General features: G+C 50.0%; 1 protein-coding gene across 1 annotated transcript; it reads left to right on the forward strand.

Moving 5' to 3' along the window:
- Nucleotides 1-6300: 6300 nt before the first annotated feature.
- Nucleotides 6301-13148, forward strand: LOC140190221 (uncharacterized). The gene is made up of 2 exons (XM_072246775.1): nt 6301-7276; nt 11493-13148. The coding sequence occupies exon 2, from the start codon at nt 11503-11505 to the stop codon at nt 12508-12510; it is 1008 nt and encodes a 335-aa protein (XP_072102876.1). The 5' UTR covers nt 6301-7276; nt 11493-11502; the 3' UTR covers nt 12511-13148.
- The last annotated feature ends 4441 nt before the right edge of the window (nt 13149-17589 follow it).

Below are 17589 nucleotides of genomic sequence, written 5' to 3' on the forward strand. Positions count from 1 at the left end.
TGCCCCCTCAGGTCACTTAATAAATCTTTCCCCGCTCCCTGTAAACCTGTGCCCTTTTGATTCCCTGACCCCGTTCTCCTTATCTACAGCCCTCGTGATTTGATCCATCCCTCCAAATATCAACCCTTAGTCTCCTTTCCAATGTAAAAAGTCCCAAATTGCCCAGCCTCTCCCTACAACTCAGTCCCTCTAGTGCCAGCACCATCCTCGTACATCTCTGCACTCCTAGTTAAACGGCGTCTTTCCTATAGCGGGGCGACCAAAACCAGACACAGTACTCCAGGTGGGGCTTAACCAATGTCTTGTACAACTGCAACCTAACCTCCCAACTCCTGTACTTAATGCCGTGACTGATAGAGGCCAGCGTGCCAAACATCTTGGAGTCATGGAGTCAAAGAGTTATAGAGTATTACAGCACAGGTCTCCGCATCTAGTCCCAACTTCTGTACCCGGTGACTTGATGGGGATGAGGGTCGGCGTGCCAAATTTGAGGTATGAAGAGCGATGGCATCTATGTTAACAATTCAGCTTCTGTTACGGGGCAGACAGCACAGTTCTGGTTTGGGAAATCTGGCCACTTGGTCGGCCTGGATAAGTTGGGACTGAAGGATCTTCTGTGCTGTGCATCACAGAGCTGTCCTGGGGGGGGGGGGTAGAGAGGGGAGAGAGGAGTGGAAGGGTGAAATTAGTGATGTACACGGGATCTGGTCGTGAGAACAGAGTTGGTGCCCAAACCCAAGGGAGCAGAGGGTGAGCGGGAAAGAGAAGGTGGCGCATGTTCCAGTAATGCCTCGCAGATGCTAGAATTCTGAAATAAAATCTGGGTGTGCTGAAAACACTCAGCAGATTATTTAGTGGCTACAGAGAGAGAATTGGTTCAACATTATGGTGCTAGATAGGAAAAGAAGGGAAACCGGTTTGTTTCATCAGCAGAGAAGGTACACTAAGAGAATACCCCCAATAGGGCGAGACCATATGGCATGTGACAATTTATTCAGGAACTTGATAACTGGGTCGCCGTGGTAGCGTACTGGTTAGCGCGACACTATTACAGCTCAGGGTTCAGAGTTCAATCCCTGTGTACTCTATAAGAAAGCTTGCACGATCTTCCCATGTGCGCATGGGTTTCCTCCGGGTGCTCCAGTTTCCTCCCACTTTCCAAAGACACACCAGTTAGTCGGTTAATTAGTCAATGTAAATTGTTCTATGGTTAGGTTAGGGTTAAATAGGTGGGTTGTTCGGCGGTGTGGCTCTTTGCACTGTATCTCTAAATAAATAAACTCTTTTAAATAATTTAGCAAGACCTTTTGGACTGAAGACCCTGTTCCCCTGCTGTACTACCCTATATGCTATGAACTTATCTTATATTCTTCAGAATTAGTTTTCATCACTGACTTAGATGATGTGAAATTTGTTTTACTATGGCTGCAGCACTGTGTGAAGGCAAAATTACTATAACTTTACAAAACAGTGCCAAATAAATACGTAACAAACGCAAAATGCTGGGAGAACTCAGAAGGTCAGGCAGCATCCACAGAAATGAATAAACAGTCGACGTTTCGGGTCAAGACCCTTCTTCAGCACGGGAAAGGAAATGGAAAGATGCCAGAATTAAAGGTGGGGGAGGGAGGAGGATAGCTAGAAACTGATCGGTGAAGCCAGGAGGGTTGGAAAGATAAAGGATTACAGAAGAAGGAATCTGATAAGAGAGGGGATGACCCAGTGGGAGGTGATAGAAGGATGAGAAGAGTTAAGAGGCCAGAGTGGGCAAAGAAGGGGGCAGAGGAGTTAATAAATAGATAATGTTCATGGGTGCTTAATTGTTTGGAAATCTGATGGCAGAGAGAGAGAACTTGTTCCTGAAACATTCAGTGTGAGTTTTAAGACTCCAGTACCTTCTTCCTGATGGTAATAATGGGAAGAGGGCATGTCTGGATGGTGAGGGTCTTTGGTGATGTATGCCACCTCAATGCAATGGTGGGAAGGCTTATACCTGTAATGGACCTGGCTGAGCCTACGGCCCTCTGCACCCTCTTTTGATCCCGCACTTTGAAGCCTCCGTACCAGATGGTGATACAACCAGTCGGAATGCTCTCTACATCTGCAGAAATTTGCGAGTGTTTGGTGACAATATCAAATCTCAAACTCCCAGTGAAGTTGAACTTCTTCATGAGTGGGCTCAGGATAGATTCTATGAAATGTTGACTCTTGCCACCGCTGACCCCTCAATGAGAACTGGTGTGTGCTCTCCCGACTTCCTCTTCCTGAAGTCCACAATCAAGTCCTTGTCTTGCTGACACAATGTTGTTATGACTCACCTCGACTGGCTGACAGCATGTCTCCTGGTCGTCGCCATGATACAGAATTCAAAGTTCAAAAGTGAAGTGTATGATCTGAGTACATACATATCACCATGTACAACCCTGAGATTAATTCTCTGTGGGCATACTCAGAAAATCTATAACAGGATCAATGAAAGATCAACCAGTGTACAGAAGACAACGAACTGTGCAAATGCAAATATAAATAAATAACATGAGATAAAGTGTCCTTAAAGTGAGATCATTTGTCGTGGGAACATTTCAATGGATGGGCAAGTGAGTGTAGTTGTCCCCTTTCATTCAAGTTGCTGATGGTTGAGGGGTACTAACTGTTCCTGACCCTGGTGATGTGAGTCCTGAGGCTCCTGTACCTTCTACCTAATGGCAACAGTGAGAAAAGTGTATGGCCTGGGTGGTGAGGATCTTTGATGATGGATGCTGCTTTCCTGCAACAAGGTTTCATGTAGATGTGTTCAATGATTGGGAGGGCTTTACCCATGATGTACTGGGCTGAATCCACTACCTTTTGCGGGATTTTCCTTTCAATGGTATTGGTGTTTCCATACCAGGCCGTGATGTGGCCAGTCAATACACTCTCCACTACACATCTATAGGAGTATGCCAACAACAGCGGTGTCAGTGGTAAATCTGTAGATGTGTGTGAATTGTCTTTAGCCACAGTTCTTGTGAGATGGATGATATTTGTTTGGACTGTTGAGGGAGGGAAGGGTGGAGCAAAGCCGGGGGAGATCCCCAGCCTGAATACAAAAGATCTCTGGGCCACGGTGGCTTCAGTTGGAAATAGTTCTGTCTGAATTTGAACACCGGGCGTAGGTATCCTCTCTCTTTGAATAATAATATTAATCAGACAGCATGGTGTAAAACCACGGCTTCCCAGAGACAGAGACCCGTTTGATCTCGACACTCGCCTCCCTGTGTGCGTGGAGTCTGCACGTTCTCCCTGTGACCCTGTGGGTTTTTCACACGTCCCAATGAAGTGGGGTTTGGTAGGCTAGTTGCCTACAAGACCAGGGAACAAAGGAGCAGAATATGCCCTTCGGCCCATCGAGTCTGTTCAGCCATTCCACCATGGCTGATTTATTAACCCTCTCATTATCCTGCCTTCTCCCCATAACTTTTGACGCCCTCACTAATCAACAAGCTATCAACCTCTGCTTTAAATATACCCGGTGACTTGGCCTCTACAGCCGGCTGTGGCAATGAATTCCACAGAGTTACCATCCTCCGGATATAGAAATTCCTCTTCATTTCTGTTCTAAAGGGACGACTTTCTATTCTGAGGCTGTGCCCTCTGGTCCTAAATTCTTCCACTATTGGATACACACACTTTTTCAGCATCTGGTAGGTTTCAGTTGGATCTTCCACCACATCCCCTTCCTTCTGGACTCCAGTGAGGTCCAGAGATATCAAACGCTCCTCGTAAGTTAACCCTTTCATCCCCAGGGTCATCCTCATACCCATTGTGAGAGAATCTGGGAGGAGTTGTGGTGGGAGGTGGCGGGATGGCGGATAGTGAATTGGGAACAGTGTAGAGTTAGTCATACACCACAGGCTCGTCGACCCAACTTGACCATGCTGACAGCCAGAGCTAGTTTGGCCCATATCCCTCTGAACCTTTCCATGTCTCTTGCAAACATTGTAATTGTACCCAAACCCATAACTTCCCCTGGCAGCTTGCTCAATAACCCCACCAACCTTTAGGTGAAAAACTCACCCCTCATCCTGGGGAAAATATTGTGACCACCCACTTTATCCTTGCCCTTCATGGTTTTATAAACCTCTATATGGTCACCTCTCAGCCTCCTCCTCTCCAGGGAAAACAGTCCCTGCCTGTCCTGCCTCTCCTTATAACTCAATCCCTCCAGTCCCGGGAACATCCTGGTGAATCTTTCCTGCCCCCTCTCTGGCTTAATGACAAGCTTCCTATCGCTGGCCGATCTCAACTCCACATAGTACACCAAGTGTGGCCTCACCGACGTCCCGTGCAGCTGAAACACTATAGGGAAAAGGCGATTGTCTTCTGCCAGAGACACAAGAGATGCAGCAGATTTTGGAAATCTGGACCATTACAGAACACTTTGGTCATTGCCAACCTGAGGGTGTCAATATTGATTTCCCCAAAATCTGGCAACCTCTTTCCTATCCAGCTGTTTTCCCCTATCCCTGTGGCTCCATTGTCTCCTCTCTTTCCTATGTCTTGCCCTCACAAACTGCCCCTCACCTTCAACTTCCTCCCTCTGGAGTCCCTCCCTCCTTCCCTATCTCCCACGGTTTACTCTCCATCTTCTTCAGCCCTTTACCTCGTCTGCCAATCACCTCCCTGCTTCTCACATCTCCCGTCCCACATGCTCCTGTCATCTGCCTCCCACCTGCCAATTTTGTTCCTCCCCCCACCACACACTCCTTTCATTCTGAGCCTTTATCACTTCCTTTCCAGTCCTGATGAAGGGCCTCGGATGGAAACTACGTCCCACCTGGATATTGTGCCACACTGAGTTCTTCCGCCATTCTGAGTGCACTGCTCTGGGTTTCCAGCATTTGCAGAATTCCCCGTTCCTCTCCCTCCCTCTAACCCCATGCTCACCTCCACCTACATCTATCCCTTCCCCTTCTCTCTCGTACCCCTCAGTCTCCCTCCACTTCATGCTTCCCCACTCCTCAATCCCCTTCCCCAAACTTCCCCCTACTCCTTCTGATCTGCCTCTTCCTCCTCTCCCTCTACCCATTCTCACACCTTCAACCTCTCCCATGTCCCTTCCCACCTCTCCCCCTCTGCCTTCCTACTCCTTCCAACTCTTACCTCTTGCACAATTCCCTCCTCCCATCTTACCCCACCACTCACTCTCCCCTGTCCTCCTTCCACCTCCCCCTCGCCCACTTCCTCTCCTATATCTCCTCTTTCCTCTCCCATTGCTGCCCTTTTCACCCCCACCCATCCCTCTCTTCCCACAATCAAACCCACCCATCTGCCCTCTCGCTCCATGATCACCTCTCGCCCTCACGCCCCTCTCCCTTTCTCTCATCCCTCCCCTCTTCCCCACCATCCCTTCCTTCATCCTCTTACCTTGCCCTCTCCACCCTCGCACTCTCTCCTCTCCCGTTCTCCTCCTACCATTCCCTTTCTCTTCCACCATTCCCACCATCTACCCCTCCCCTCTTTCATCCCATCTCGGCCCTGTTCCCCTCCCCCTTTCAGCCTATCCCTCCCTTTTCCAATCCCTCGCCACCCTCCTTCCCCCTCCACCACGCCCCTTCCCCCTCCACCCCCACCCAACTTCCCTTCCCTCTCCACCCGCCTTCTGCCTCCATCATCATCATCATCAGGTGCCGTGCCCAGTTTGAGCTTTGAGTGCCATGGCCCACACACCCCTGTTTCGGGTCAAGTGGATCAATTCATTGGTATTCATTTCCAGTTCTCTGGCTGCTGTCTCCACCATTATTTGTCGTTGCCTTCCTCTCGCTTTCTTCCCTTCAATCTTTCCCATAATTACCGTGCATTCTAACTCCTCTTTCCTAATCACATGTCCAATGAAGTTACGTTGCCTTTTCATGATCTCATACATTATTTCTCTTTTTGTGCTTGCTCTGTTCATGACATCCTCGTTAGATATTCGTTTCGTCCTCCTCAAAAACCACATCTCTGCTGCTTCATTTCGTTTCCTCATGTTACTAGATATTGTCCAACATTCTGATCCATCCCATTTTATTCTGACCCCCTATCATCCCATCCCTCCCCTTTTCCCTCCCTCTCCAACCCCCTTCCCCTCCCTCTCCTCCACCCCACCCGCCCCCTCCCTCTCCACGGTCCACCACTCCGGTACTGTCAGCTGATGAAACTGTCAGCCGCGTTAACATCCACCAATCGCGAGGCAGAGTTTACCCGGAAGCGCTGCAGCGCCAGCCAATAGACGCCGGCGGGAGGTCGGCGACGAGCGCGGCTTCCTTTGTCTGGGTCCAAACCCGGATTGCTGGGGGAGGAAAAGTGTGAGCCCTTTTCGACCGTCCTCGGAAGCACAGTCCGTGCAGTTCCAGCAGCTCCAGTAGCACTTCAGTGTTCTCTTAGCAGTATTCTCAGTTCTTACAGCCCCTGCACCACAGCAGTTCCAGTTCGTGATACAGCAGCCTGAACGCCAACAACGCTACAGCGTCCGTCCTCCCGGCTGACCCAGCACCCACTCCAGATCCCCAGCAGCATCTCAGCACGAGTAAACCAGCAGGCGTCCTGCTCTTCGTGCAGCTGCCCAGCAACACCTTGAGCGCTCTCACCACCTGCCCCTGCTCTACCGGGCAGCAGCTCGTGGACCAGCAGCCCCATCGGCAACGCCGTGGCCAGCGGCCTGCTCCACCGGTGACCAGCAGCATCCCTCGGCTTCTCCGGTAGCTTTTGGAGCTTACCTCCTCCAGCCGCGGGAGTCATGGCCAGAAGGCCGCCCAGCTGCAGCAGCAGAAACACCTGACACCAGCAGCAGCACCCGCTCGAGTCTTGGCCCTTAACCAGCACCGTTGGACCAGCAGCCCACAACCACACCATTAGCAGCTACGGGAGTCTCCCTGGCTGTACGAGCAGCGTTCGGCCACACCAGCGGCGGCTGCGGAGCCCTGGCAAATAGACCACAAGCAGAAACACCCGGGTTGACCAGGTGCTTTTAGCATACGGCTCGGCCTCACCACCAGCAGCTCCAGCACCCCCAGCAGCAAGAACGCGCAGTGGAAACGGTGGTGGCTGGAGCTCAGTCCGGCAGCATCAGCAGAAGCCCCAGCAGGCCGGTGGAGGCGGCGGCACAGGCGTCAGACTCGAGCCGCACTGCCGGTCAGCCTGGTTCCATAAGGCAGCCTTCAATCTGCAGCTATCCGACTATAGCCGCTTCATTCCAGCAGCCTCTCTCTCGGTCCTCGTCTGGTTTATCGTCGGAAGCTTTATCTGCACCAACGCTGTGAGTCCTCCTGCAAATGTTGCACAGCTTCGTAGATACATCTCTCGCTGAGAAACCTAGCAATTCACCTGTGGTGCGTTAACCAGGACCATTCTGGTCTGATCTGTTTAGTCGCCACTCTCTCAAACCCCGCCCAATTGCCTCCTCTCCCGTCGTTTGGCGCAGGCCTCTCAGCACTGGAGAGCAGGTTCTATCGTACGACCTAGGAAAAGAGTCAGGCCATTCGGCCCGTCGAGTCTGCTGCTGCCATTTCCTCATGGCTGTATTATTATCTCTCTCAAACCCATTCTCCTGCCTTCTCCCCGTAATCTTTGACTCCCTAACTAATCAAGAACCTATCAACCTCTGTTTTTAAATATACCCAATGACAGGACCTCCACAACAGTCTCTGGCAATGAATTCAACAGATTCATCCTCACCTGGCTAAAGAAATTCCTCCTCACTTCTGTTCTGAGTGGACGGCACTCGATTCTAGGGCTGTGCGTTCTGATCCTAGACTACCCCACGATAGGAAACATCCTCTCCAGGTCTGCTCTTATCTAGGCCTTTCAATATTTAATAGATTTCAATGTGATTTTAATTCCCCCTACCCTATTCTCCTAAACCAGCGAGTAAAGGCTAAGAGCCATCATACACTTCTCCGTATGTTAACCATTTCATTCCTGGAATCATTCTCGTGAACCTCCTCTGAATCTTCTCCAATGTCAGCATATCCTTTCTTAAATAAAGAGGCCAAAACTGCTCACAATACTACAAATGAGACCTCACCAGTGCCTTATAAAGCCTCAGCATTACATCTTTGCTTTTATATTCTGGTCCTCTCAAAATTAATGCAAACATTGCATTTGCCTTCTTCACCACTGATTCAACCTGCAAGTTGACCTTTAGGGAATCCTACACAAGGACTCCCAAGTCCCTTTGCAACTTGGATCTTTAAATATTTTCCCCGTTTAGAATATAGTCTAAACTTTTATTCCTTCTACTAAAATGCATGACCATACACCTGACACTATTCCACCTGTCACTTCATTTTTCCATTCTAATCTGTGCAAGACCTTCTGCTTCCTCAACACTACCTGTGCCCCCACCCATCTTCGTATCACTTGCAAACCTTGGCCACAAAGCCATCAATTCCATCATCCAAATCATTGGCATACAACATAAAAAAGCAATCCCAACACTGACACCCACTGAACACCATTGGTCACCGGCAGCCGACTGGAAAAGGCCCCCTTTATTCCCACGCTTTGCCTCCCGCCAATCAGCCAATGCTCAGTCCATCCTTGTAATACCATGGGCTATGTTGAAAAGAGCAGGAGAATTGTTTTACGGAAGGGTAGTAGAGATAAAGGGACTGAATAGTTCCCGTTTGTACTGTAATTTTCTCTGGCGTCACAGGCAGACAGGGTGGTGAGGAAGGTGTCTGGCACGTTGGCCTTCATGGGTCAGGGCACAGAGTACAGGAGTTGGGATGTCCCGTTACAGCTGTACAAGACATCAGTGAGGCTGCACTCGGTATTGTGTGCAGTTCTGGTCACCCAGCTATAGGAAGGATGTCATTAAGCTGGAGAGGGGGCAGGAAAGATTCACCAGGATGTTCCCGGCACTGGAGGGTTTGAGTTACAAGGAGAGGCTGGACAGGCTGGGACAGTTTTCCCCAGAATGAAGGAGACTGAGGGATGACCCTATAGAGATTTTAAAAGCACATGGGATGAGAGAAGGTGTATGATCACAGTTTCTTATCCCCAGGGTAGAGGAGACTAAAACTTGAGGTTTGAAGTTCAAGGGGAGAGATCTAAAGGTCAACTTTTTCCACCCAGATGGTGGTGGGGATATGGAATGAGCTGCCAGAGATGGGTACAATTACAGAGTTTAAGTAGACAGGGACATGGATGGGAAAGGTTTTGAGGGATATAGGTCAGGTACGGCCAAATGGGAGCTCAGGCGGGTATTGACAGGTTGGGCTGTGCAAGTCTTGGGAAATCGGTGTTTCTCAGGGAAGTTTTCCCTATTTATTTATTCAGGAATACAGCTTGGAAGAGGTCCTTCCAGCCCAAAGAGCCACTCTGCCCAATAACCTACCTATTTAACCATAGCCTGATCACAGGGCAATTTACAATGGCTAATTAACCTACTAACCAGTACGTCTTTTGATTCTGGGAGGACACCAGAGCACAGAGACAAAATCAAGTTTAATATCACTGGCATATGTTATGAAATTTGTTGCTTTGCGGCTGATATATATTATAAAGTTTCTGAAGTTTATAAAGTTTGTGAACCCTTTGTAGTTACCTGGTTTTCTGCATTAATTACTCATAAAATGTGGTCTGATCTTCACGATAATAGACAAACATAATCTGCCTAAACTAATAACACACAAACAATTGTACTTTTCGTGTCTTTATTGAACACATTGTTAAATCATTCACAGTCCAGGCTGGAAAAAGTATGTGAACCCGTGTATTTAATAACTAGTAGAACCTCCTTTAGCAGCAATAACCTCCACCTAACGTTTCCTGTAGCTGCTGATCAGACTTGCACAGTGGCAAGGAGGAATTTTAGACCATTCCTCCATACAAAACTCTTTCAGTTCATCAATATTTCTTCCATGAACAGCCCTCTTCAGGTCATGTCACAACATCTCAATTGGGTTAAGATCTGGACTCTGACTTGGCCATTCCAAAACACGAAATGTCTTCTTTTTAAGCCATTCTGTTGTTGATTGACTCTTGTGTTTTGGATCATTGTCTTGTTGCATCATGCAACTTCTGTTAAGCTTCAGGTGACGGTCTGCTACATTGACATCCTCCTGTAAAATGTCTTGATACAATTTGAATTCATTGTTCCCTCAATGATTGCAAGCTGTCCACACCCCACACCTTTAATTTTATCTCATTGATTGACTCCAAATAGCTTTGGTAGAAGGCATCACCCCAGAGGTTCACAAACTAAACGTGATCGTTTAAATGGTGCATTCAGTATTGGCGAGAAGATGTTTGTGTGTTGTACACACAAAATGCTGGAGAAACTCAGCAGGCCAGGCAGCATCTAGGAAAGAGTACAGTCAACATTTCAGGCCAAAACCCTTCGGCTGGACTGGAGAAGAAAAGCTGAGGAGTAGATTTAAAAGATGGGGGGGGGGGTGTGCGGAGACAGAGAAACACAAGGTGATAGATGAAACCTGGAGTGGGAGGGATGAAGTAAAGAGCTGGGAAGTTTGTGAAAGAGACAGAAGGCCATGGAAGAAAGAGAAGAGGGAGCAGCACCAGAGAGAGGTGATGGGAGGGCGAGAGGATAAAGTGAGAGAGGGAAAAGGGGAATGGTGAAGGGGGGTGCCATTACTAGAAATTTGAGAAATCGATGTTCATGCCATCAGGTTGGTGGCTACCCAGATGGAATACAAGGTGTTGTTCCTCCAGCCCAAGTGTGACCTCATCACGATAGTGGAGGAGGCCGTGGATAGACATATTGGAATGGGAATGGGACGTGGAATTAAAAAAGGAGATCCCGCTTTTTGTGGTAGATGGAGTGCAGGTGCTTGGCGCAGCGGTCTTCCAAGCTCTGTGTAGATGCTTGACACGCCCGGACGTCTCCAGACTGTGAACCCTGCTGTCGACCTCAATGGCTCTAACGATCCAGAGCAGCTTCTAAACCCAGACTCCACCGCCATCCAACGACCTCGGATATCTCCAAAGTGCCGATTGTGCAACCTCCAACTCCGACTCCAGACTTGACCTCCAGGCCGGGTCTTCAAGCGCTGCCGCTGGAACCCCCGTCTCCGCTTCCCCCACCACCACTCCGCAATCCCGCCTCTCTCAGATCCCACCGCCAGCTCTTGGGTCCTCGGAGACTCCATCTTCCTCTCACCCCACCATCCCTGAGCACCCCATACCATCCTCCTCCTCAGACACAAACAACCCTCTTCCCCCCCCCCGACTGATCCCAACTCTCATCCATGATCCCCTGTGACAATCTCCTCTCTGAGGCAGAACGTTCTGTCCTCAGTGAGCTCTGAGTGAAGTTACCCACGCTGGTTCAGGAGCCTTGGGAGGGGACATACTGAGGAAGTATTGTGCTGTGGGAAGGACCGTACTGAGGGACGAAGATTGGATCCCACGGATTTTGCGGGGGGGGCATGTTGGGATTGATGTAATGGGAGTGGGGAATTCTGATTTTCCCTCTCCGAATAACCAATGTCCCGCTCCCCTGCCCGCAGGTCGCCAGGGATGGAGGGAGCACCGGCCAGGAGCTCGGACGAAGGGCACCCGGAGCCCAGTGAGGAGCGGGCCTACCGCTGCACCGACTGCGGCAAGACCTTCCACCGGCCGTCCTCCCTGGAGATCCACCGGCGCAGCCACACGGGCGAGCGGCCCTTCGCCTGTCCCGAGTGCGGCCGAGCCTTCAGCCAGTTGTCCAACCTGCGGACCCATCGGCGGATCCACAGCGGCGGGGCGAAGGTGGTCCTTCCTGAACTGCCTCCCCTCCCGGGCCCTGACACCAGCCCAGAGGGGGCTGAGGTGGAGGTGGAACTGGAAGGGGATGGGGAGCCCCTCCGGCCCTTCCGTTGCCTGGCCTGCAGCAAGGCCTTCGCCAGCCGCTCCCACCTGCGGGCTCACGAGAGGGCCCACACGGGCGAGCGGCCCTTCGGGTGCCCGGCCTGCGGCAAGGCCTTTGCCTGCTCGTCCCGCCTGCTGAAGCACCAGCGCAGCCATACCGGCGAGCGGCCCTTCGCCTGCCCATCCTGCCCCAAACGCTTCTCCTGCCCCTCGTACCTGCAGGTGCACCGGCGCGTCCACACCGGCGAGCGGCCCTTCGCTTGCCCTTCCTGCCCCAGGCGCTTCGCCTGCTCGTCCAACCTGCTCACCCACGGCCGCGTCCACCGCGCTGAGCTGCACGGGCCCTTCGTCTGCTCGCAGTGCAGCCGCGGCTTCAAGTACATGCGCAAGCTGGAGGCGCACCGGGCCACGCACGGCGCCGGGCGCCCCTTCACCTGTCCGGAATGCGCCAAGCAGTTCGACTACCCGTCGCAGCTGGAGACACACCGGAGGGTGCACACTGGCGAGCGGCCCTTCGCCTGCCCCTACTGCACCCGCCGTTTCAGCCGTTCCTACCACCTGCACATCCACCAGCGGGTGCACACCGGCGAGCGGCCCTACAAGTGCTCACATTGTGCCAAGGCCTTCACCTGCTCTTCCTCCTTGCTCAAGCACCAGGCCACGCACTCCTGCACCTGAAAACGGCCCCGAAACGGTTGTCATCCTCGTCTGGTGGAGTCCATTGTCTGGTATTCCTCTGACACAAGTGACTGAAGTAAAGAGGCTTCACCATGATCTCTATCTCTCCCCCTCCCTTTTTCTCCCCCTCCCTTCCCCCCTCTTTCCCCCTCCCTTCCCCCTCCCTTCCCCCCTCCCTTCCCCCTCCCTTCCCCCCTCTTCCCCCCTCTTTCCCCCTCCCTTCCCCCCTTTTTCTCCCCCTCCCATTCTCTCTCCCTCCCATACTCTTGCACCCTGCTCCCTCCCTTTCTCTTCCTCCCCCTCCATTTCTGTCTCTCCCTCTCCCTTCCCCTCCCCTCCCCCTCCCCTCCCCTTCCCCTCCCCTCCCCTCCCCTCCCGCCTCTCCCTCCCCTCCTGCCTCTTCCTCCCCTCCCTTTCTTTCTCTTTTACCCTCTATTTCTTTCTCTTTCTCCACAAAGTAAATTTATAATCCAATTACATATACAGTATGCACCATGCACTACCCTGAGATCACTTTCTTGCAGACATTTACAGGAAAAAAGATCAATACTATAACATTTATGGGAAAAAAATCTACAAACAGACCAAGACTGACATGACCAATATGGAAAAGACAAACTGTACAAATAAAAAATAATTCTGAGAACAAGAGTTGTAAAGAGTCCTTGAAAGTGAGTCAGTAAGGAGATGCAGTTCAGAGTTGAGGTGAGTGAAATTAACAGTTCAGGAGCCTGATGGGGATGGTTCCTGGGACTTGTGGTGTGGGACCTAAGGCCCCTGTACCTTTATTCTGATGGAGAAGAGTATTGTGGGGGTCCTTAATTACGGACGATGCTTCCTTGTGCCAGCACTCCTTGTAAATGCGCTCAGTGTTGGGGAGGGCTCTTCCTGTGATGGACTGGGCTGCACCCATTAACTTTTGTGGCTTTTTTCCATTGCTGGACATTGGTGTTCTCATTCGGGGCTGTAAAGCTGTCTCTTTTTCTGTGTCATCGGGGGAGTCGGGATATCTGTGGATGTGTGTCTAGAGACCCGAGACCTTTGAGATCTTCTGGCACAGAGCTCGAAAAAAGCGACGTAACGGACTTTTAACATCGTAAACCAGCGAGTTGTTTGTTATGTCTCCCTGCTCGCTGGAAAAACAGAGACACCTTCTCCTTTATTAGGGAGAGAGAGCCTGTGGTATGTCGTATACTGGGTGAAACGCGATGTCTTTGGGGTAACTGCAAGTCTGTGTCTTTGCTATTGCTTTGCTCACGCTTGAGAGCTCGGTGGCGGGTGCCGATGCTTTTTTTTTTGCCGGTGGGGGAGGAGAGATTGTTACTTGCTGCCGCTTACGTGCGAGAGGGAGGGGGAACTTTGGGGTTCTAACATCTAACTGTCATTAATTTTTTGGGGCACTTCTCTGTTTTCGTGGATAGTTGCAAAGAAAAAGCATTTCAGGTTGTATTTTGAATACATTTCAACAACATTAAGTTCGACCTTTTATTTCCCTATTCTGCTCGAGTGATTTCGCCGCTGCAGGACAAAAGCGAGAGGGTTGGAGGGATTCTGTGGGTGGGACCTCTCCATGGTGCTGGGACATAAACGCCTGAATTATAGGAAGAGCTTGGACAAGCTACAAATTCATTCCTTGGACGGATCCAGCAATTCACGGCGGTTGCGTGGCGGTTATTTATTTATTTATTGAGAAACAACATGGAGTAGGTCCGTCCAGCCGTGCTGCCCAGAAAACTGATTTAACCCTAGCCTAATTATGGGACAATTTGCAATGAACCAACTAACCAGTATCTCTTTGGACTGTGGGCGGAAACCGGAGCACCTGGAGGAAACCCATGCATCCTTGCGGAGAGCGTGCAAACGTCCTCACAGTCAGCAGAGGGAACTGTACTGTAAAGCGTTGTGCTAACCACTACGCTACTGCTGTGATGCTATTACAGCTCAGGCTGTCGGAGTTCGGAGTCCCAGCCTGACGTCTTCTGTTACGCTCTCCCCGTGGAATGTATGGGTTTCCTTTGAGTGTGACATGGTCCCGTCCGGCAATGCCCCATCTTGCTATTATTTCCTTGATTAGGTCTTAATCCCCTCGTCTGATTTCCAATTGTTCCCCGTTTTCATTAATTACAGCACAACTGCTTTTCATCAGCGAACTGAGGATAAGAACCCTGGCCTCACGGTCATGCTTCGCCAGTTCATTGGTCTATTCTAGTGTGTGTAAACCTCGTTTCCTGATTCCTTAGTACTGTCAGTTTTTGGCTCCGCACCAATCCCTGGATAATCTACGTAAACTTTGTCTCCGTGTAAAGATTCTCCTGAATAGCTGTTCTACGTTCGCCGCTGCGCTGACGCCTCACGACCCTGTCTCCGTGCCTGTGTCCTGCTCTTGGGTTCGTCCCCAGCCACGTCCTTGCAACGGGGTGCTCTTGTTCTCTCCCGCACTCCAAAGGTGTACTGGTTAGTAGGTTCACAAACACGGGAAAATCGGCAGAGGCTGAAATCCAAAACACACACACACACACACACACACACACACACACACACACAGAAAACACACACACACACACACACACAGAAAACACACACACACACACACACACACACAGAAAACACACACACACACACACACACACACACACACACACACACACACACACAGAAAACACACACACAGAAAACACACACACAGAAAACACACACACAGACACACACACACAGAAAACACACACACAGAAAACACACACACAGAAAACACACACACACACACACAGAAAACACACACACACACACACACACACACACACACACACACAGAAAACACACACACACACACACACACACACACACACACAGAAAACACACACACACACACACACACACACACACACAGAAAACACACACACACACACACACACACACACAGAAAACACACACACACACACACACACACACACACACACACAGAAAACACACACACAGAAAACACACACACACACAGAAAACACACACACACACACACACAGAAAACACACACACACACACAGAAAACACACACACACACACAGAGTCTCGGCCCAAAACGTCATCAGGACTCGAGTCTTGGCCCCAAACGTCGACAGTTTACTCTTTTCCATGGTTGCTGCCTGTCCTGCTGAGTTCCTCCAGCATTCTTACCGGTTGTAGGCGAATTGATCTTTGTAAATCGTCCCACGATTAGGTTAGGAAGTTGTCAGGGGTTGTTGGGTGGTGCAGCTCCAAAGGAACGGAGGACATATTTTGCATTGTATCTCTAATTAAACCATTCAAGATTGTTTAAAATCACTTCCAGTACACAATTGTGACGAGGGAGATGGATGAAGGTAGGGCAGTGGATGTTATCTGCATGGATTTTTAGTAAGGTGTTTAACGAAGTCCCTCATGGGAGGCTAATCATGAAGATTAAGATGCGTGGGTGCTGCGGAGAATTGGCTGTTTGGATTCAGAACTGGCTTGCACATAGGAGACAGAGGGTAGTGGCTAAAGGGACTTATTCGAGCTGGAGGTCTGTAATTAGAGTTCTGCACGGCTCTGTGCTGGGACCCCTCCTGTTTGTGATGTGTATATAAATGAACTGGATGAAAATGTAGATGGGTGGGTTAGTAAATTTGCAGATGATACCAGTCATAGTCATACTTTATTGATCCCGAGGGACATTGGTTTTCATTACAGTTGCACCATAAATAATTAAATAGTAATAAAACCACAAATAGTTAAATAGTAATATGTAAATTATGCCAGGAAATAAGTCCAGGACCAACCTATCGGCTCAGGGTGTCTGACCCTCCAAGGGAGGAGTTGTAAAGTTTGATGGCCACAGGCAGGAATGACTTCCTATGACGCTCAGTGTTGCATCTCGGTGGAATGAATCTCTGGCTGAATGTACTCCTGTGCCCAACCAGTACATTATGTAGTGGATGGGAGACATTGTCCAAGATGGCATGCAACTTGGACAGCATCCTCTTTTCGGACGCCACCGTCAGAGAGTGCAATTCCATCAGGGTTAGTGGAATTGTGGATGGTGTAGAAGACAGGTAAAGAATACAACGCGATATAGATCAGTGGCAGATGGAATTTAACCCAGATAAATGTGAGGTGTTGCAGCTCGGCAGGGCAAATGCAAGGAGACAGTACACTGTTAAGGACGAGGTCTTTAATGGTGCTGCTGAACAGAGAGATATTGGGATCCGAGTCCATAGCTCATTGAAAGTTCGATAAAGTGGTTAAGAAGACTTATGGATTTGTTTTTAATTAGTCGAGGCACTGAGTTCAAAGGTTATATTGCAACTATATAAAACTTTGGTTAGGCTACATCTGGAGTACTGCATCCAATTCTGGTTGTTCCACTATAGGAAAGGCTGTTGAGGGTGCGGAAGAGGGTCACCAGGATGCTGCCTGGTTTAGTGGGCATGCGCTATCTCGAGAGGCTGGTTAAAGTCGAGTTGTTTTCTCCGAAGTGTCGAAGGCTGAGGGGAGATCTGAGAGATGTTTACAAGGTTATAAGAGGTACAGATAGAGTGGACAGAGAGTATCTGTTTCCCGGGGTTGAAATGTCCAATACCAGAGGGCATGCGTTGAAGGTGAAGGGTGAAAGTTGTGAGGGGTAGGCTTTTTACTCAGTGAGTGGTGGATGCCTGGTACGGTGGTGGAGGCAAATACTTTGCAGGCTTTTAAGAGAGGTTCGGATAGGCACATACATTCAAGGAAGATGGAGGGATATGGACATGGTGTGGGTAGGATGGGTTAGTATTTGGGTGTTTTTGGTTTGCTTTTTAGCTGGTTCGGCACCGTATTGTGGGCCGAATGGCCTGTTCCTGTACTGCACTTTTCGATGTTCTAAGTGTAAAGGAGAACGAAATAATCGTTACTCCGGATCTGATGGTGCAGCAGTCACACGCACAGTCAGACAGAGGCACAGACGCAGACACACACAGATTCTCATTTACCTCAGCTTGGTCTCGCCGATTAGTTAGCCAGGCAGGTATCCGGGAATGTATTCCGAACACGTCAGAGCCCGACGGGAGAAGAGGGCATCCCTGTCGGTGT

The sequence above is a fragment of the Mobula birostris genome, chromosome 29 (genome assembly GCF_030028105.1).
Source record: "Mobula birostris isolate sMobBir1 chromosome 29, sMobBir1.hap1, whole genome shotgun sequence".
Classification (NCBI taxonomy): domain Eukaryota; kingdom Metazoa; phylum Chordata; class Chondrichthyes; order Myliobatiformes; family Myliobatidae; genus Mobula; species Mobula birostris.